Consider the following 22,104-nt stretch of genomic DNA (forward strand, 5'->3'; position numbering starts at 1 on the left):
CAGACTTTTAGAGTGTGTTTAACAACGATTTTAAGAAGTGCTTTTAATCATTTTCTTTTATACTTAAAAAGATAAAAAATTGTAAGTGTTAAAAAAATTAGAAATATTTTCTAAAATCACTGTCAAATGCACTGATTAGCCGAAACAAGTAATGAAATTAACCCAAATTGAAAATTTTCAAAAATACTTCATGGCCTGCAAAACAAAGCCCAAGCCCATCCGGATTCGGGACTGAACCCATCGCTTCATACAGTCCACAAGTCACCCTCTATAAAGATTCTGAGAAGAAGAGAGAAATCGAAGTTGCAAGAAGCATGAAGATCGTCAGGAGAGACTTAGTCGCCAACGGCCCCGGCAGCGTTAAGGTTACTCCTCTTTCCATTTTGTCGAGAAAATATTTATTATCTTCTTCTTTTCTCGTCAAACAAACAGAGGTTTTCATGATGTGATTTTGGGTGCAGATGGTGCCGGTCGATTCTGATGATCTTTGGTATGCTTATAACCTAATTGCTCCAGGAGACACAGTTTTGGCTGTTACTGTTAGGTATGTTCTCTGTAATCTTTGTTAGCAAATTTTTTTAATTGATTTATTTGTTGTTAATTGCCGATTTATGCGGATTGAGTTTTGTGGTAAATTGAAATTGAATTTTGACAAGTTTGTTTTAGAATAACAATAAAAGTATTTGTGATGCGTTTACTGGATGAATTCAACCTTGAGAAGAGATAGGGTTCTTGGAGAGCATTAAGGAGGGTTGCAAGTTGCATGTATATTTATGATGATGCTGATTGCATGTCTTCTTGTTGGATTGGATGGGTGAGTTTATATTCTCACTTTAGGGAAGGAGGCCAGGCATTTTGTATGTTATTGTTTAATGTAATGGATGGGGGATCAGTACCAGAGGAAAAAAAAAAAAGAATTATATTGAGATTTTCATATAGATTTAAGGATCATCTTGACTTGCATGTGTATTTAGGATAATAGTGATTATATGACTTCTAATTGAATTGGATTGGTTGCTGTACTTTATGGAACAAGGGACAGGCTTTTTGGTGGTTTTGTTATGCTTTTGATTATGACTATGAGCATTGAGTGTGTTTGGGGATTTGTGTAGTGCGATGGTTTTTGTTGCACAAACCTTATAACTAGATAGACTTTGCATAAGGAGCATGGATTTCAGCTCTTTTCAGATCTATAACCTTATGTATGCCAGCTACTGACTTTGGGTGATGTCAGATCTTACAACACTTGGATTCCTTTGTCAGTGTCTTAGGAAACTACTGGTACAAAACTTTCTTGGAAAATTCTTCCATGGGTTTAACTATGTGAAGAACTTACTCTTTTAGGAGAATAGACACTAGAGAGTCTCTTATGCTTCTTGTTGCATGAAGTGTAGCAAGTGCATCTTGTCTAGTTTGTGGTCATTTTGCATCCTTGTGGTGTGTTAAGAGGGTTATAGAATTGCTGATGATTTATATCATCTATATCTTTAGAGTCTTTAGACACTTTTCAAGGTTACTTATGTATTTTAACTATAAGTAGAGCTCCTAGCTTTCCAGATTCTGCTTCTGTTGAGATCATGTGCGTGTGGGTTGTTAGGGGAGAAGATCAAAGTCAATGCTACCAAGCTAGAGAGGTCTCATAAAGGATAGATTCCTTAGAAAGAGTTTGGAACTGTTTTCAAAATGAGCTTCTACCTCAAAGCTGTGACCAAAGTCAACTGTGATACTTGAAATGTATTTTGCTCTATCTCAGGATGTCTCTTGGTTGAAGTTAATTTGAGTGAGACAAACTTATTCATTTAGCACAGGTAGGAGATATTCAAGGGTTGTCTGCTATCTTCAGCCGTAAGGCAGGTTATTTTCTGTCCTCCTACTTTTAGGCTTCCTGAAGGGAGCCTTGATTGGGTGGTTGGAGTACTCGGGCTTTCAGATTTATCTCAATTCAAGTTGCTTTGTGGGGGAAATGTTTGTGGAGATGCAGAGGGAGCACTTCTGAGGGATGGAGGACAAAAAAGTTTTGCTTGCATTTATTTTTCTTAGTTTTTTTTTCCTCATATGCTTGCTACAAGTTTTTTGTCCGCATAATTGTCATACACAAGGGTAGAATTTTGGTTGTTGCACTAGTGGGTTATCTGCTTCAGGGAAAAGTTGTTGGACATAATCTTCTCTTAAATTTTCTCTGTGCTCTACTTTCACTTGATATAACATGTTTTGTAATGCATTTTTACAATCACTATCTGCATTCTGCAATAGGAAAGTCCTAAGAGAGGTGGCTTCGGGAGGAAGGGATGCAGAACGTGTGAAGCTAAAGCTGGAAATAAAAGTTGAGGTATGACAAGGTCATTATCTTCAATATTTTTCTTCTTGGTGCTCAAAATTGTAATTTTATTTATTTCTTTGTTTTGATTGATATGAATTATAATGTTAATTTTGTCTTTCATTGTTTTACTTTTGGTTGGTGCAACAAGATTATATTAAACTAGATAAGCATTTTTCTCAAGTGTATTAGGTGTCCTCTCCTTGATAAGCACAAGAGTAAGATTTTTTGGCAAGTCATGTTGTCCAAGTATCTTTTTTAGATAGAACTAGACTAGCAGGGAATGGAGGAGTAGGTTATTGGCTTTGAAAAATGCTTATTTTTGTACATGAATTTTACATTTATGATCCCTGAGCTAGGATTTTGTTTTAAGATGCTTTCAATGTAATTTCTGTCATTTTCTCTTAGGTTGCTGACTATGACAAAGTAGGGTCTGTTTTGCGTATACGGGGAAAGAATATCCTAGAGAATGAATATGTAAAGGTTGGTGCAGCATCAAATTCAACTCAAGTCTTATAAGCAGTTGTTTTTAATGCTGCAGGGAACTCATAATTATTTCACTGCAGATAGGGCAATTCCATACTTTAGAAATTGAGCAGCATCGCCCTTTTGTGTTAAGGAAGGTATGTTTTATTATCATAGATATGCTTTTTTGGTGTCTACTTCATGCATTTTGCATATCAAATTTTGTTGTACGTATGTCTTCTCGTAGTTAAATTGAACTTAAATTATACTAATTTTCATGGGAAACAAGGCCTATACATGGTTTTTATGGATTGTTTATTTAAATGTTCATTCAAATTTGGTATTTCTTATGTTATTATGCTATGGAACTTGTAGTTTCAATGAGAATTGAAATGGAAAATCGTGAGAGCAATGAACATAGATATATACCTCTATCCTTGAAGCAAGCTTGTATTGAATAATTAGAGATGATCTTAGATAGTACAAGTTGACCTTGTGAGACGAAGAGTCACTCTAAATCACTTTAAGCCATCTTCTTATTAGGATTTGCCTTTTGAGTGGCCTCATAGTTGGTGAAGGGTTCTGCCTCTGAATGGATTAACTGCCAAACAGAGGAGGAAAAAAACCTAAAATATGCTGAAAGAAAGATAGTAATGGGTTGCTTCCATGTTATTTTGTGCAATTATGGTGGTCATGAAGTCACGATTCCTATTCCTGTATATTCTTATCAAGAGATTTAGTCCTTACTTATTACTGTCCCTTTGCTATACATTATATTGGTTGTTCTGATTGGAATCTGATTTATTTTCATCTCTAAATACCAAAGAGAGCATATATCTTTCTTGTTTCTTTAGTTGAATGATGTTGTCCATCAGAATTCAAATGTATTTCATTTTTTCCTTATTTATGAACCATATCTAGCACTAATATGGGATATTTTTTTTGTCAAATATTCTAGGTGGTTTGGGACTCGTTTGCTTTAGATACACTCAATCAGGCCTCTGGTATGTCATCTTAGTTTCATGATTTTTTTATTTTTTTTTCCTTTTAAGAAAATGTCCAATGTTGTTACCTTGGTCAGAGTGCATATTTAATATCAGAAATTAGTTTGCTGTTATCTTAGAAACTTGGTCTTTCTTCAATTCTTTGGGACATCCATCTGGGGATTCTTGAAGCTGTTTGAAAGATGGTTTTGGTGGCTAAATCAAATATTATTATTACTATTTTTGATCAGTAAGTAATATGTATATTCAAAAGAGGCGCTAAAGAAGCGACTCAAATAGTTACAGTATAGAACAGCTCACCCCCTTTAGTCTGCTATATGTGCTCAAGGACTGGCATCATGGTTGACTGTCACGTGTGACAGATATATCAACAGGAACAATCTTTTCCCCTTACACTGATAAGTTTGTCTTTAATGTTGTTGATATATTTGTTAAAGACCATGATATACATTGTGAATCCAAGTACTGCAAGCTTAGGTTTTTTTTAGTAAAATTGGTAGTTCAACATGGTGTTAGAGTCTCATTTGGTAGGAGGTCACATGTTTGAGCCTCCCATATTATTTCCCCAATTTATTGTGCAAGCCCAAAAGAGGCTAATTGTGGTTGCTTTTTATAAGGTCTATGCATCTCTCCACATGCGGTATGGGCTGCACGTTAGGGAGGGTGTTAAAAAGCATGATGTACATTGTGAATCCAAATCTTAAAAACTTAAGCTTTTAGGAAAATTCGTAGCTCAACAATATTAATTAACATTATTGATGTGTTGAATTTTATGGGTTTTCCTACTGTGTATTTTAAGATCCATGATGATATATCATTTTGTATAGTTGTCTTCTATGAATGCTGATTATTCGGAAAGATGGTTGGAATCCAACAGTGGTTGATCCCACCTACAACAGCTACTTCTTGGGAGGATGAATTGGGTTTCTGGATCATCTAGTTTTATTATACGAATTGTTTAAATTTCTTAACTGTAATGCTCTAAGCCCATCTTGTCAGAATTATTGGTCACCAATATACAATTTCCTCTCTAAGAATAAGGACTTCCTAGTAGTGAGTTTATCACTTTAAGCATGATGCATGACCAGCCCAGCTGCAGTGTTAAAAGGGCCCATGTGGCACTGGATATAACTTATTATAAGCTACATGGACTAGAACATGGATCAAACATGCAGGACAAGACTGTTTTCTTACACGACAACTCTTGACAACTAGGAAATAGATATCCTGACATGGCAAAGCTGGAAAAGTAGGACCAAGTATGTGGCAGGAACATGAAAGTTTTTGGCATATAGATATATATAATTTTCAGACTGGTAGGAGTCCTGGTAGTGGTCTGGCTCTTTAGTTTGTTGCTTTTTCTTGCCTTATGGGACCATTTGTATACCTCTCTTGTACTTGGGTGGTGCTTCTTTTTTGTTAGACGCCTTTATTTATACAATTTATCTTTGTCTATCAAAATAAATAAGTAAATAAAAGTTTTGGGAGATGAATCTCAACAAATAAAAATAAAAATTATGTTGTTATATGCTACAACTACTGTCTTATTATGTTTTTCGTTATGACTGTGTTCTTTTTCTTTAAAATGATATTTATAATTTTTCCCCATGTTGACCATGCATATGATTCCAAAATTTTGCTTCAAAATTCTGGATACATTGCTGTGTATTGCATTCCTCCAATCATGTTAGAGAAGTGTCATATCTGATGCAAACATGGATTCTCTTCAGGGATCCACCTTACATAGCTAGATGCAATACCACTTTGTTGCTTGATTGTCTCTGAAGCATTGGTTGGCTTGCAAACCATCCCCCAGTTGTCTTATTCGGTTTGTTGCTGACGTTTGGTGGTCTAGCTGGCAATGTTGTATTTAGATGACTTCCAATGAAATATGTCTTCTATTACAATGACACCATTTTATTTTGTATTAGGAAGGCTAAAAGTCTAAATTCAGGTTCTTACATAATGCTTAACTCCCTCTAAATTTCAGATCCTGCTGCAAGTGCTGATTTAGCAGTGGTTTTGATGCAAGAAGGATTAGCACATGTTATCCTCGTTGGTAGAAGGTATGTGTAGTTGACTAGGACAGAATTCCTAATCGGATCCTAAGGTGACTCTTGTGACTGGTGTTTGGACAATAGTTAATCTCTACAAGAACCCTTTTATTAACTGAGATTTTTTTTCTTAATTTGCTTGTTGCCCTCTTATTTGAGCATTTAATAAATGTAAGCTCGAGTTTTGTGTCAGCATCTTTACCCTATTAGATCAAACTTTTGATAGCAGTGGAATTAAAATTTGAATTATATTTATTAGTTTGTGAGGAATCATTAGAAAGCCTAATTCTCAATAGGGTGAACTTTATCTGTCTTGCTTGACTCATATTGCCACATATTCTCTCCACTGTCAGAATCTTGGTTAATGTAGCTGACATGATTGAGAAGATTCAGAGGGATTTTCTGTAGTTCAGAACTTCGGATATGAGAAGGATGGTAGAGATGACTAAATTAGGTGGAGGGTGGTGAGTTTTTCCAAGTGGCTCTAAGGAGTAGAGCCTTTTCTGGGAAGTGGTTATGAGATTTCCCAGAGAACAGACATTCTCTTTGATTTTCTGTTATTATTAAGTAGTGGGCTGTAGGATTTGGATCTAAGATTAGATTTTGGAAAGATCTTTAGTAGAGGGAGAGAGGGAGGGAGGGAGGGAGGGAGGGAGGGAGGGGCTGGGGTTCACAGTTTGAAATCTCCATTTCCTGACTTTGTAGAATAATGAGGTAGATGGAGATTCCTTTGTTAATATTTTTCCATTTCTGCACCTTCTTGGAATTTTCACTATTTCCAAAACCTGAATGGTACTGAAATTTATTACCATTTTTTTTTTGCCTCCTTTTGTCCTTAGTAAGGTCTATTTTGTTCGTTTTAACTCCTGGCATGAGGTGTTGGTTATTGGATATGCGAAGCCTTCTCTCCTAGGAGTCCTTCCTGTCCATTTTTAACAGTGACAACTTGACTAGTTTCCTTCTAGCTGGCCAAATCAATATTGAAGTCCAAGGTTTTTATCCAAATTCAAAACTTTTGCATCTTTAGTGGCTTAAAAGTAGGCAACTCCCAATCATATGCTTTAGGTTAGTTGCCCTTATAAAGTCATGAATCTATATAGATCTGCTTTATGCTCGGTGAGTAAATAGTTAGTCAACCATATTTTTCTTCTGTCATATTTTTTATGAGCTTTGGATGACTCTCATCTTAGCTAGAACACCTTGGGGGACTTTGAAAGAAATTGCAATTATGATGCTTATTTCCTTTGTTGTCTTTGCTAAGAAATCTAGAAGCAGAGAGCTTTGGCAGTAGCGAAGCAGCTGCTTGGATGGAAAGGGATGACAGGATCTTCAATGATAAGTATCTGTCAGAGTTTGAGATGTGGGATAGAATTTGATCTTGACATCCTTTTTTGGGTGTCTGTTGGATACTTCTACATGTATTATTTCAAGGAAAAACTGCTTACATCTTAGTAGAACACCATGTGTTTATTATCTAAGGTTGGTTGGCATTCTGATGAGTATTATTTTTTGCATGATTTTTGGCCTTTTGAAGGCATATCATTTTGTCTTCCATTTGGAGGACTAGACCGCCAAATCAAGAGGGCAGTGATCTGGCCAAGTGTGCAACTAACTCTGAAGAGTCTGTAGGAGATGATGCCCCCTTGAAGCTTTTTGGTGGATTAGGAATGATGTTAATGTTTTGTTCGGTTGGGTGTTCTTGTACTTCTCTCTTTTTGTTTCTAATAAAATATTCTGCTTCGTTCTGACAAAAAAAAAAAAAAAAAACAAATTCTGCTTTCTATAAAAATGGAGTTAATATGTTGGAAATTAACATAGTTACAATGCATCAAGTGGCCATTAATTTTAGAAAAAAATATGTTTCAGTGAGTTCCTCAAAATTGGGACAAATGGTCTATTGTTATCTGGCTTTGATTATACCCGGAATAATGATGATGTATTACAGGACAGGGCCACCCCTGATGAATTTGTGACTACGATATCATTTGGTTTATTAATTTTCGTTATCCCTGCGCATGAAGTGAACATTTTTCTTTTTGGTCAATTCCAATCACAAATTGGATGATGATAACTGTCGGTGATGTTTTTTCCTTTGAACTTTTCTTGGATAAGTATGTGAAGGATGTTATCATGCCTTGGTTATTAAAATGAGAGTTTACTGACTGAAAGTTGAAGGGTTTGAAATTAAATATGGCCTTTAGCAGGGTGCTTAGGGGAAACCTATGAAATCCCAATATGGAATGGAAATACACTCCTGCTTAATGTAGAGCTAAATGTACTGATCTTTGCTTTACACTGATCAAAGCATGCTCTTCACATTAGTGCTATTTTTTCATATTTTTTGTGGCATATTTTACATGTTCAACTTTCTCATCCATTACTGCTGCTAAAATTTCAACAGCCTTACAATTACTCGCTCCCGGATAGAAGCTTCAATTCCTCGCAAACATGGGCCTGCTATTGCTGGTTATGAGGCAGTATGTTGCTTGATCTTGTCCATCAACTATTTCTAAAAGTACCTTAGTGGTTGTTAGCATGTTTGTTAGAAAACTTACAATACAATGATATAATTCATTTTCCTGATGTAAATCTTATTTATTGCTTGGCTATATTTCATCTTAAGTGTATCTTATGGTACAAATATGATGCACAATACAATGATACAAGTACAACAATACATATGAACAACAAATATTAATATTTGCCTAGTGAGAATCTAGAACTAAAATTTATAGCCAAAAATTCAAAAAGCTTTGTTTTGTAGATTTTGTAAAACACCTATGCATTAAACTTGCATCTTGTTAAATTAAAATTTTCAAAACTCTAGTTTTCAATGTTCATACTATGAAATAATTTAACTCTTGAAATCATATAAATTTCATAATTTAACACACAGAAAAAATGGTACATGATGTGATTTGCAAGTTAACAACCATGATTGCTAGGGTTTTAATCCAAATTGACCTAATATTCATTTTTGGCTTATTATATGACAACTTAACTTAAGCATTTAAATCAATTTGGTAGTTTAATATTGTATTAGAGCTCTGATTTACGGGACCTTGTTTGCTGATGTTTATTTTCCCTGTTTGTTGAGCTCGCATGCAAGCCCAAAAAAGGTTGTGTATGAGGCAGGGTGTTAAGGGTTTAGCTCAAATTGACTTGATATTCATTGATAGCTTAAACTTCTAGGTCAAATTGGTGGCTTAATAGTAGCTAATGAGAGTATTTTTAGGAACTTAATAATTTAAGCCTTCACTGATTCTGTTTGTTGCTTTTACAGGCTTTGAATAAGTTTTTCGAGAATGTTTTACAGGTGAGTTCAATCAGAATTTTAAAATGTAGCTTCTTGTGTAACCTCCTGAGATTATGTTTCTGTCTTGTCAAATTTCACACACAAAATTCCAAAATACCTAACACGTTATCATGTATTTTAGGCTTTCCTGAAATATGTGGACTTCAATGTTGTTCGCTGTGCTGTCATTGCAAGTCCAGGTTTCACCAAGGTCTGTGATAACTTTGTTTACTTCCTCAATTGATTTTAGTGTGGTATTACTAAGATGTCATGAATCCTGAACTTTACTTAAAAACGACTCATTATTTTTTGTAAGAATCTTCTTCTTCCAGGTTTAACACATATTTATGGGAATCTTCTTGACATAAGAAATATGGAAGCAACTTCAAAAACTTACAGAAAAAGAAAAGTGAAAGCCTCTACAATAATTCCTTGATACAAGAAAAAATTTTATTTGTCTATCCAAAAATCCAAAGACCTGATATATTCAAATGAACTAATTCATGATCCTTTCTTTGTGATGTGTTTTCTTTTGGTTGTTTTCTGTTTTTACTTTGCCGTGTTTTCCATTTTCTCTTTCTACCATCTTCTTTCCCATTTTCACCTAAAAAAAAAATTGTCTTCTTCCCTATTTTTCCTTTTCTTTGATTGTATTGAGTAATTTTTTATTATTTAAACAAATATAATATAGTTTCTTACCAAAGACCATGTCCCTCTCCATAAATATTTTAATACAGGATTATATGATCTATCAAAAAAAAAAAAAATTTAATACAGGATTATATTCTTATTTGATCTGAATGGTTTATTATTATGTATGTTTCAGGATCAATTTCATCGTCATTTATTGTTGGAGGCAGAACGAAGACAGCTGAGATCTATTATTGAGAATAAGTCACGCATAATTCTTGTGCATACGTCCTCTGGATACAAGTATGGTCACTTTCTTCTTTACTTTTGGTACTCGCTATTTGATTTCAGTAATGAGTAATGTTTTGGAACTTTTTAAATACTCTCAATTTTTTTTTTTTTTTTGACTCATAATTTTAACATTTCAAAATGATATAAATCCGTGTGCCAAAGGTAGAAATGCTTAAATTGCCTCGAAGTTTGTAAACAACATTTTAATTGATTAAAGATGATGATATTGAATTTCAAATTTTACCAATTGGGTCTTTCCCCCCTTAATCTAGATCCTTTTTATTTTTTTCCTTTCTTTCAATTGGGAAGAGTTCATCATCCTTCTTTGTAAGTTTCCCTATATATATGGAATGTTATGTTTGTTTATTGTTCGGAAAAAAAATGTAAACTTTTTTTTGTTTTTGATAGGTAAATGATTATAATATTAAGAAAGTGCCAAAAAGGGTGCATCAAAGTATACATGACGTATACAATGGACGCCAAAAGGCATAAAAGGAAGGGAAAACAAGAAACTACTCCCTTCCTCAATAAGAACCTAACCAATCAATGAAATCTAATAAGGACATTGGACCTTCAACTATATACAACTTGGTCCAAGACAACAAATTACAAAGAAACAAGGTTTTGAGCCTTTGGTCAGAAAGTTCCTCATTATCAAAGGATCTTTTATTTCTCTTATTCCACATTGTCCAAAAGAGGCATAAAAGGGGCTACTCTCCATGCTTTTTATCGTTTCCTTCCAACAAAGGAGTCACACCACCCTAACAAAGTCTCTCTTACAGAGTAACGTAACACCCAAGAAACGCCAAAAAGTGAGCAAAAACTGCCACAAAATCTTCGCCTTGCCAATGTAGCAGACTGTGGTCAATTGACTTCTTCTAAATATGACAAAGAATACATCTATTAGCCAACTTCCAACTCCTCCTTTAAAGTTGATCTAGAGTCAAAGCTTTTCCCCAAGATGCTTCCCAAGCAAAAAAACTTGCTTTAGGTGGAGCCCATGCATTCCAAACAACCCCTACTAGAAAATGCATTGTTCTCCTAGGCTCTAGAATGGGTTAAAGAGGCTTAATGGAGAAAGTTCCATTTTTTTGTCTCCAACCAAATTATCTTATCCTCTCCTTCCTCATTCACCACCTTATCTTGCAACCTAAAAGGGAAATGCTCCACAATCCCAATCTCCTAATCATTTAGATGCCTAGAGAATCTAGGAGTCCAAATACCCCTTTCACCAGATTGAATCCATAAATCCACCACCCATGGCTCTTTTGAGCTAGCTATGGCAAATAAGGAAGGAAAAGGGACACTCAAAGGCTCATCCCCACACCATATATCCTTCTAAAACTTTACCCTCATTCCATGGCCCATGGAGAAGGATACTCTACTATTGACAATCCCCCCAATCTCCTTATAGCCTTCCATAGCCCAAACCAAGACACATCTCACTTTTTTAGAAGACCACCCCCTTCCAACTTCCCTATATTTGCCACAAACAATCTGCCTCTAGAAAACCTCCCTTTCCATTGCAAGATGCTAATTCTGTTTGCAAAGTAAAGCCTTGTTGAGCGAGGAGAGACGCATGACTCCCAAGCCTTTTTCTTTTGTTTGAACAAATAGTAGCCCAATTCACTAAATGCAACTTTCTCTTTAAAGGCCCATCATCCCATAGGAAGTCCCATTGAATCTGTTCCAACATCAAACTCACTATCCTTGACATCTAGAACAGACATGAAGTAGATAGGCGAGCTAGATAAATGCTCCAAATCAAAGTGAGTCCCCTCCCTTTGAAAAAAAAATGTAAGCTTGATCAAGCTAAAACATTCAGGTTAATTAGTTGTACTCTTTGAAATTTGATCATGTTTGGATGACTGGGGTGGAATGCACAAGAGAGAGCAGTTGTGGATTTGATGATCAAAGATACCTAAATTGAGCTTATCCCTTGGAAAGATGCTTAACAATGAGGACCAATTGTGTGGTGGACTAGTACTTGAGCAGGGAGAATTTAGAAATACTGGAAATTGTGTGATCTAATCCATCAGCATAAAATGTTCAGATTTTTTGAATCTCATGGTTTAGATTGATTGTACAAAAGATCCCTTAAGTTTGATGTTCCTGGAATTAGAATTTAGATATTGAAAAATAAAATAAAATGTAGTAAAAGTTAGATATAATGAAGAAACATTGATTTCTTACTAGTTGATTAACTGGTGGTTTGATTTTTTTAGATAGCTATGTGATGTTAAGTACAAACTCAAAAATACTATTATCTAGTCCAATTAGGGATTTAGCTTAAGAAGGGCAAACTAGAATAATAATGGAAGGACGATAAAAATTTTAGAATAATATATACAAAAAATGGCATGTTGATTGATAGTCTTTTTATTTAATGCAGTTATTATTGTCCCTGACGACTTTTTATATTTTGAAGTCATTGCTTAATAACATCATTATTACTAACATTAAATTATATCTTTCTTAGCATAATCAAGTTACCATTCGTCCATTGGTCTCTCATTTAATTGTGCAATTAATTCTTCACAATGTTCATTGAAGAAAATGCCTCTCAATGACAATTGGTATGATTACTGTTAAAGTTATTAGTAATTAAACTAATGAATGCATAGGGCATTGTGTATCCATTAGTTTATTTGCTTATAACATTGACACTAATTCTAGGGTAGTTGTAGAGAGGACATTTTTTGCTATGAATAATTATAAAAAATTGATTGCACAATCAAATGGAAGATCAATGAATCAATGATAGTTTGATAGTTTGTATTAAGAAAGGTATTTTTTGCATTGATAATGATGTTATTATGCAATGATTTCAAAATAAAAGAAATTGTCTAAGATAATAAAAGCAATATCAAGCTCTAGATCATTAGGGTGCACAACGTATTTGCAATCCTAGGGATATATATATATGTGGTAAAATTCCATTCGAAGCTCTGGATCATTAGGGTGCATGTATTTGCAATCCTAAGGATATTATATTTAGGCAACGAAAGCATTCTAAGATTAAAATTTTAGATTTAGGAACATTTCTTTGATCTAAATGTTTTCAAATCAATTGTAATCGATGAAGGGAATGATGTGAATCTTGAATACCTCACGATTTTTGGCTTGATGGCTTTCTCCTAGACCTTGACATTAGAAAATGGTGGGATTCTCTCTTTGTGAGGATGGAGGCTAGGACTCCGCTAAAGAGAAGAATTGGGAACTAATGGAAAAACAAGGATTAAATGGGCCCCTTTACCACATGTGTACAAATAGAATAGCCCATTTGTATAGCTAGTCACCAAAAAGAAGCGACAAGGAAGCAAAGCTGTCTACGAAGCTTTGCTCCCCCCTGTAGTCATTGCACTCGACTCGTCATCTTTGGAAGACAATGACAAGAGTGTTTAATCCTAAACTCCTAAGGGGGTTCATATAGATTTACTTATAGGCTTAAGTGACTTGAGCCCATCTTGGCCTTTGTCACTTAATTTAGCTCATTGGGTTTTAATTAATTAATTAGCTCTATTAGACTTCAATTAATTAATTAGTTCAATCCAAAAAGACCATTCGTTAGCTCTTATGTAACCTTACATATTTACCCAAACATCTTTATACACACATATGAATAAAAAAACTCAAATATCCCTCGAACAATGTGCCACCAAGGAATGGGAGCTTGAGTGGAGACCATTGGGACCTATTATTCTTTTGTTTGTAATTTGTGGGGGTGGGCTAAGTTGTATAATGGTGCGGAGTCCCGCTCCCTTATAGGTTTCCTGGAGTGGCTAGCCTCCAGTTGAGGGTTGGTGGGTTTTTTGTTTGTTTTTTGGTCTTTTGTTGTGAGGCCGTCGTCGCCTCGTATACTCCCTGTGTACCTTGCGGCGTTTGCCTTTGCTAATATTTTTGTGTTTACGTATCAAAAAAAAAAAATGGCTCCTTGAAAATCCAAATCTTAAATTGATTTAACATTCAACTATAAAAAGTCAACTACACTCTAGTATCTTATGATATTAAATCAAGATAAAAAGTTTGAGTCTGCAACCTACTAACTATTGCATGCAAGCTCATGAACTAGGTGTTTATAATCTAACGAGATATATATTATCAATCTCTCAAGATTACCTCTACTATCCTTGAGTCTCAAATCTTTTGATTATGTGATCAATTAACACACTCTAGCTCAACTAGAGCATATGTCAAATTTCTTTAAAGGAATTACTGCAGTCACAAATTTCCTGATCATAATGTCTTAATATCATCAAAGGGGACATACTGTCTCAAACCACTGAGATATCATGATGCCTATCTTAAGAATACTTGTCACCACTTGCCTTAATCAACAATAGCCTAATTCAAAGGGAATATATGAACACTTTAGCATATCTCCCATAGGTCAAAACCCTTAATGAACTCAGCATTAGCTCAATATTCTTTCAAAGTTGAGAGCACAATCAACATAGTAGTTTGGTGAAGTCATGAATACCTGATAGCCAATGTTATGACTCATTGTAGGTCTTATTCAACGTTATCAATCTCTCAAAATTACCTTTACTATCCTTGAGTCTCAAACTCTTCTATTGTGTGATCCTCTAAAGGAATTATTGCAGTCACAAATTTCATGATCATAATTTCTTAATATCATCAAAGGGGACACACTGTCTCAAATCCATGAGGTATCATGATGCCTATCTTAAGAATATTTGTCGTCACTTGCCTTAATCAACAGTAGCCTAATTCAAAGGGAATATATGACCACTTTACGGTATCTCTTGTAGGTCAAAGCCCTTGATGACCTCAAAATTAGCTTAATATTCTTTCAAAGTTGAGAGCTCAAATAACATAGTAGCTTGGTGAAGTCATGACTACCTAATAGCTAATGTCATGACTCACCGTAGGTCTTACCCAACGTTAACCATACACACTAGTGTGTTTGCATGAGAAACTAATCCTAATGATTGGGACAAATCATTCCTCCAATTCGAAGATGGTGCACTATAACCTTAGATTGTTAAAGTCCATGAACGAGCTATGAATAACTCGTGAACTTGCAAGGAACTCATGACTTCGAGCTTTTATGCAACTTGTAGTGCAATACAGGTGATGTAGGCCTGAATACCCAAATCAATCATAATGTATAGATAGGACAATAAAAGGATACCAAAATCATAAATATAAATGAAATCTTAAATTGTTATATCATGTCATGTTTTTTAGGGCTCTACCCTAACAATATCAACTTTTGTTATCATTAGTTTTAAAATTTTTGTTGTCCTTGAACTTATTGTTCTAGGTTGTCCCTCTTGAGCTAAATTCCTGGATCCACCACTATTAGAGGAAATTATATTGATGATTATCCATGAAAAACATATACTCACGTTTGTGTTCCTTAAAGGACGCTTAAATTGTTAGAATTTGTTAAGACAATTAAAGATAGAAGTTGTGATTTCCCACATTTAGAAGGATGGAAATCAAGCAGTGTACCGGTCAACTGATATGGGCCATGTCTTGAAGAACTTTGAGATTTAATAGAAGAATATGCCACAAAAGTTGGTAAGAGTTATCAAGACTATTGGAAAGGTTGAGCTTTTCCTAGATGGGTTTGAGTGCATAGTCTTCTCACTAAAAACTGAGGTAGACTATAATTTAATGGTGAAAAAATTGAAGAGCAAAAGAAGTAGAACAACAAATATCACTGCTTCAAGTAGAAACATTTTTTTTTCTTGTGGTATGGTGTGCTTTATAGACTTCCTTATACTAGGATGAAGCCCTCTCCTTTGCTATGTGCCCATTAAAAAAAAAAAATTAATATATATCTCTAATTCTCTGATAAAAAGGAACTCTCAGCCTATCCTTAATGACAGCACAGAAGGAAAAGGCAGCATTCATCACAAATAATAATATAAAGTTGAATGAAAACAGATATAAAATTCATAGAAAATCAATTTGCTTTTTAATCTTAGATATTACCTCATAGTTATTTGCTACATTTATAAGAAATTAGCAGTTTTAATATTGTATTAGCATCATAATAGTTGGACTAAGGTTTGTAGAGGGATGTTCTTGAGCTGCTTGACCAGATGAAGCATGGTCAACGTGCCTGCATTTTTCTGGTTTTGCTACAATAAATGTAATATTTATAACAAAGATAATTGGAGTGCCCAAAAGAACTACTTTTCAACATTCAAGACCAGGGTTGTCTATAGATGATACTCTCCAATTCATAAAAGAGTATATTTTTTTGATAGGTAAGCAAATATATTTGAAGCGCTTGGAAAAGGTGCACAAAGTACACACAGAATACAGGTTGCCAAATGCAAGCAGAAGGAAAGAAAAACAATAAACCAACACCCAATACAAAAGCCTTCATCCTAAAGCCTAGAAATACGTAGGAACCTAGGCTTAACAAACACTTGGGTGAAACCAACCTGAATCACCCCACTACTGCACATCCACTTTTCCTTGCCCTTCCTGAAACCACCACCTTCTGCCCCTTAGGAATTACAAAATAAGCCCATGACTCCAAAACCCTTACCTTAAGGCCAGGTGAGACATCATTGGTCTCTCTCCTCTTCTATAATCCTCTTAATTTTGAGGAGAGACGAACACCTAGCCTCTAAGCTAACCAACAGCAACCCGAAAAATAAAACCTACCCGGTCACTACACACTTCTAGGTTTACAGTCCCCTACTAGGGCTCCCAAAACCTGAAGCCCCTTCCTTACTACACAGTTCTAGGTTCACAATCTTGGCATCCTTGGGCTGATTCTCTGGGGATTCCACAGCCAAGCCCTTGCCAAAAATCTTATGCAGAGGCCTGTAAACGTCACCGTTACCCTTTGCTAAGAGTCCCACGTCCTTCTCCCTTCATAGAACCAAGCTTTCGGTCCTCCCTGAAAAAAACCCTCGTCTTTGGACATTGGAAGAAGCCGAAGAAGATGACCTTCCCAGACAAACTGGAGACGAAAACTTGTTAGAGAAACCTCCATCTGGAAATCCAGCCACTTCCTCCACGAGGGCTCCATCAGTAAGGAGAAGACAAATAATTGACGACAAAGGAGTCGGAGCTGAGAATGAACCTAACCTTCCACCATCATCAGAGCCGCCATCTGCAACACTGATATCCAAAGGAGCCCTCTCTCCCTTTAAAAAGCCCTCCCTGTTCAAAGCCTCTTGGCCCAAACTTACCCAACCCACATAAAAGAGAATATGATATTTTAGTTTATTAGCTTCCATTCACAAATATGAAATATTTACATGTGTTTTGGAATGATCATATATGCTATTCTGGCATTGATGTTTTTTCTACACCCATGGACTTCTGTCACACAAATATAATCATTCACATTATTAATCATGATATCCATATATGCTTCACTAGCTGTGGGATAGCATATGCAAATTCATGCTTTGGTATATAACTCCTTTACAAATTATTGGATGGATGGTTAAGCAATAACCTTATCATCTATAAGGTCTTTATTATCAGAGTAAATATGTTATATTAAATACAATTCAGGAACAGCTATTATAAAAAGTGTTTAGACTATGGAATTAAAGCAATATAGGTTTGATGTTTCCTTCTTTCTGGGCATTTCCAAAGGTTTCATTCTTATATTCATGTTGTGTTTAATGACTTGGACTAGATGTTGTGAGGTGGTTTAGAGAATTGGGTTGATATTGTACTTTTTTGCTTTCATGTGTTAGATGGTTTATTATTAAGGTTGTTAACTGCAGATGCCTTATTATTACTTGATGTCAAATTTTTGTGTACAGGCATAGTTTAAAAGAGGTTTTGGATGCACCAAATGTGATGAACATGATAAAGGATACAAAAGCAGCACAAGAGGTAGGATGCAAATCCTTCTTGGTTAACATCTTCATCTGTCTCTTTCTGGTTTTGTTTCTCTTCCTAACTCTTGTTGTCTGTTCAAACCTGTTCGTTAAGCAAGCTCTGTCCATCTTTGCCTTGAAATAACAAATATCTTTCTCCCCCTTTTTGTAGGTCCAAGCTCTCAAAGATTTTTTCAACATGCTTTCAAATGTCAGGTTCTACTCTTGAGATGTATGTTATGCTTGGTTTATAGATGGTAATAACTGAGATGCAATATCTGAAATTAGAAATAAAATGAATTGCTCACATGTTATCATTGTTCAGTCATGAGTGGTAATTATGAAAATTGGTTTTACCTGATGAAAGTAACAGGAACCTGATTTTAAGTCATGGTATTCTCTAAGTAGTTAACTTCTCCTTAAGATTATTTCCTCAGGAACTTTTGTAAATCTATCTGGAGGACAAACTCATGTTGATTTGGAAACCAGGTTTATTAGCCTGATTATCAATATAGAGACTGCATATGAACATTTCTAAATCCACCTGGAGGACAAACCCATGTTGATTTGGAACCAGGTTTGTTAACCTGATTATCAATATAGAGACTGTGCTTCTCAAGCCTTATAATAACTAGTCAATTATGCATGTTACGACTCTCTCCCCCCTCCCTTCCACACTCTCCCTTTGAATCCTTACACTGAGCATTTCTTTGAACTCCTTTCATATTTTTGTTTGTTGTTTAGCTTATGTTCTTTTAACCGAAGTTCAACGATCCACTCTTTTAGCTCAATGTTTAGGTATATAAAGCAATTATTCTCTCTCTCTCTCTCTCTCTCTCTCTCTCTCTCTCTCTCTCTCTCTCTCTCTATCTATCTATCTCTGCCAGTATTTTTTTTCTGAATTCTATAGTTGTAGATTCACTTATTGTATGTCATTGTTGATCTCCCTATCTAATCATGAACTTGGCTTTGTTTCTTGGATTAGGAATCATATTACTGAAATAAAATTTCGACTATCTATCTCTGCCAGTATTTTTTTTTTCTGAATTCTATAGTTGTAGATTCACTTATAGTATGTCATTGTTGATCTCCCTATCTAATCATGAACTTGGCTTTGTTTCTTGGATTAGGAATCGTATTACTGAAATAAAATTTCGATCCCAAATTTCCAATTGTGGCTGATTTTCATTCTTTTTTTGGTTGGGGGGAGATGATTTCAAACTTTGTATATGCAAATTTCTTCTATTTTTCTCAGCACTTGGGAGTTTTTTTTCATTGTCCATATTTTGGTCAGAATATATATGATGGATGAATAATTTGATTTTAGTCAGTGGTTCTACTTTTGCTGTTCTTCCCCTTCCCCCCTCTTTTGTATGTTGTAAATTTGTAATCGAGTCCTTTATATTCTGTAGGATCCAGCTCGGGCATGCTATGGACCAAAGCACGTTGAGGTTGCCCATGAAAGAATGGCTGTGCAGACGCTTCTTATAACTGATGATCTCTTCAGGTGTGTATAGTAAGGATAGTTCTATGTTGCACTAATGTGTAGGCTGAATGGGAAGCAGTGCCTGTCATATCAGCATTTGATGGATTCGGTGCTTTGATCAAGTGATATTTTCCAATTTTTGTTGAATGCTTTTGAATTTGGGGTTACAATAGTCAGGATCAACTGGATGTATGCTAGTTAAGCTCATGAGGAAGTTCTTATGCTGTTACATTCAAAAATTACAATGCACTTGCTTTTTCCCACATGAGTGACATGACACCTTCAGTCCTTAGCTTCAGATGTTCAAAGATTGCTAGGTTCAATACCAGACATCTGACACAATATTATTTTAATGAATACATCTCACAAAACTTTGGTCCTAACATCTTTGCAATGAAATTGGTAGGAGAGGTGAAAATTATTGTGTAGGGTATTTGTATTCTAGCTTGAACCCCAATAGGTTGGTGGGGTTGACTGAGAAGCTGAGCTAGATTTTCTTGTATTGCCCCTATTTTCTGGTTTTCTAGCTGGTTTCTCCTTTTTATTCTTTCTTTTCCTATTATTCCTTTGGGTTCATCTTATGTATGTTGTGTGCACTCTGGCTGCAGTCCTTTTTGCACTTTCTATATAATTGTTTGCATATAAGGGAAGAAAAGGAAAAACAACTCGATCTAGAACCCTTCTCTAAATGCTCTGGTTGACAGCAATAGCTGGTTGCTTCTCTGGAGTTAGAACATCCCAGATGTCTAATCCAAGAAGGACCAGAATTTTTTTTTTCTTTTTGTTTTTCCACCACATGGTCAAAACCACCTGTGAAGAAGGGTGTAAATCGTCACTAATCCATGAACTCAGATATGTTAGCTTCTCTTCTTTAAATGGTCGAGTTTTACAAAGATTTCTTGCTGCTGTTTTGACTTCCAGGAGTGCTGATATTCCAACAAGGCAAAAATATGTGAATTTTGTCAATTCAGTCAAGGATTCAGGGGGTACTGCTCATATATTCTCATCCATGCATGTGTCAGGAGAACGTGAGTATATCTTTTTCTCTTTGATTTACATTCTTGTTTCAACTGTTCTATATTTATGAACCAGTTCATAGGCAGGACCATAGAATATCTTACTGAAATCCCTGAATTTTGCAAAATAGAAACTAATCTGAAAGAGAATTGATAGTAAATTTTCAAAGACAATTGATTTTCAGGCATTTTTGAAACCATTCTTGGTAGGGATGTAAAAAGGTTTAGATAGGTCTTTTTTTAAGGAAAAATCAAATGACCCACTATTGTCAAATTATGCGTGAATTAACACAGAATCGAGTTCCTAGTAATGAAAAATCAAACCAAATCAAGCTTGTTTAAGGTTGGTTTAGTTCGATTTAGGTGATTAGTTGGATGCAAATCAATTTAGGCCATAAGTCGAATTCAATTTTAAAAGTTAATTAAAACCAATTTCTGTTTTGAGTCTAAAATTTGTTTAAATTTCTAGCCTAACGCATCATGAATGCATTTAAAAAATAATTTAACTATAACATAATGACAATGAACCACTTTAATAGAGTACAAAATATAACTGGCAATGAATTTAAAAAAATTCATCAAACATAAATCAATTATAAATTACTAGAGATACAAGTCTTAAAATGTTGGTTTAATTAGGTTTTTATTTGTTAGAGAAAAAGAACGAGTTTCATGATTATGGGAAATTAAACTGATTTGATTAGTTTAGTTAGATTGGATCGGATCGATTCTATCTGTTTTTTCAGTTTTCACTTACAACCTAATTCAATTGATTAGCGTAACCAACCTTTGTTGTATCATCTTGTTTTCTTGAACATCATTTTGTTGATGGGTTTCACTAATCAAGACATTGGATAACAGAGCTGGCACAGCTGACTGGAATTGCAGCAATTCTCCGGTTCCCTCTGCCAGACCTGGAAGACATCGAGATGTGACTGGTCCGCCCAGTCCTCCCAATCCTCGGCCCATAAGAAAATCAACTTGTTTGTGCATCCTAATTTATCTGGAACCATTTATTGAACAAGTACCATTATATCTAAAGCAGTAACAGATGGCCAGAGCTTTTTTTGGTAGCGAAGTTTGTATAATAGTCGAGGCAATCGCTTGTTGTTTAATCGTGGTGATTATGCAGTTAATGAAAGTCTACATTGTAATAATTTATTCATTATTTTCCTAAAGTTGTTTCCCCTCTGCAAGCTTCACAGTCAGCGTTTTGTATATTTGTCTACATTTTGCCTCGCATTGGATTGAGTTGGGGTTGAGTTTTTACAACCACAAATTAACTTAAAAAGTTGTATAGTTCTACATGCAAGCTTGAGTATTTGAGCAATTTCATGAGGTTAAAAGAGTGTGTTAAGGTTTTTGGTGGTATTTGGTTTGAGTTTGGACTAAGTTTAAATCAAGATTCAAACAATCTAAGTTTAATTTTAACCCATTTAATATTTTATAATATTTATAATATATATTATTATATATAATAATGCTTATTTAAAATATATTATATAATATATTTTATTTTTTAAAAAAATATATATAAATTTATGTTTTTTTAATTATCTTAAAATTTTTATTTTTTTATTATTTAATTTTTCATATGAATATATGATAAATATTTTAAAAATATTATAGATAGATTTTGAATTATATAACCCAATCGATCTTATTAACTCGATTAATCCGAGTATAATTTGAATAATCTTAACTCAATCCGAGTTTAACA

General features: G+C 34.7%; 1 protein-coding gene across 2 annotated transcripts; it reads left to right on the forward strand.

Annotated features, from left to right (window-relative positions):
* Nucleotides 1–259: 259 nt before the first annotated feature.
* On the forward strand, nt 260–21,714 carry LOC117913046 (protein PELOTA 1). 2 transcript variants are annotated; one of them, XM_034827921.1, is made up of 16 exons: nt 260–365; nt 462–544; nt 2,254–2,329; nt 2,726–2,800; nt 2,884–2,940; nt 3,741–3,786; nt 5,777–5,852; nt 8,242–8,317; nt 9,124–9,156; nt 9,278–9,346; nt 9,962–10,068; nt 17,826–17,898; nt 18,055–18,093; nt 19,295–19,389; nt 20,290–20,396; nt 21,246–21,714. In XM_034827921.1, the coding sequence occupies exons 1-16, from the start codon at nt 315–317 to the stop codon at nt 21,317–21,319; spliced, it is 1,137 nt and encodes a 378-aa protein (XP_034683812.1). In that variant the 5' UTR covers nt 260–314; the 3' UTR covers nt 21,320–21,714. The 2 variants fall into 2 exon arrangements, with proteins under 2 accessions (XP_034683812.1, XP_034683814.1); XM_034827923.1 differs by lacking the exon at nt 21,246–21,714 and having other exon boundaries at nt 18,055–18,098; nt 20,290–20,317.
* The last annotated feature ends 390 nt before the right edge of the window (nt 21,715–22,104 follow it).

The sequence above is a fragment of the Vitis riparia genome, chromosome 4, assembly GCF_004353265.1.
Source record: "Vitis riparia cultivar Riparia Gloire de Montpellier isolate 1030 chromosome 4, EGFV_Vit.rip_1.0, whole genome shotgun sequence".
Classification (NCBI taxonomy): domain Eukaryota; kingdom Viridiplantae; phylum Streptophyta; class Magnoliopsida; order Vitales; family Vitaceae; genus Vitis; species Vitis riparia.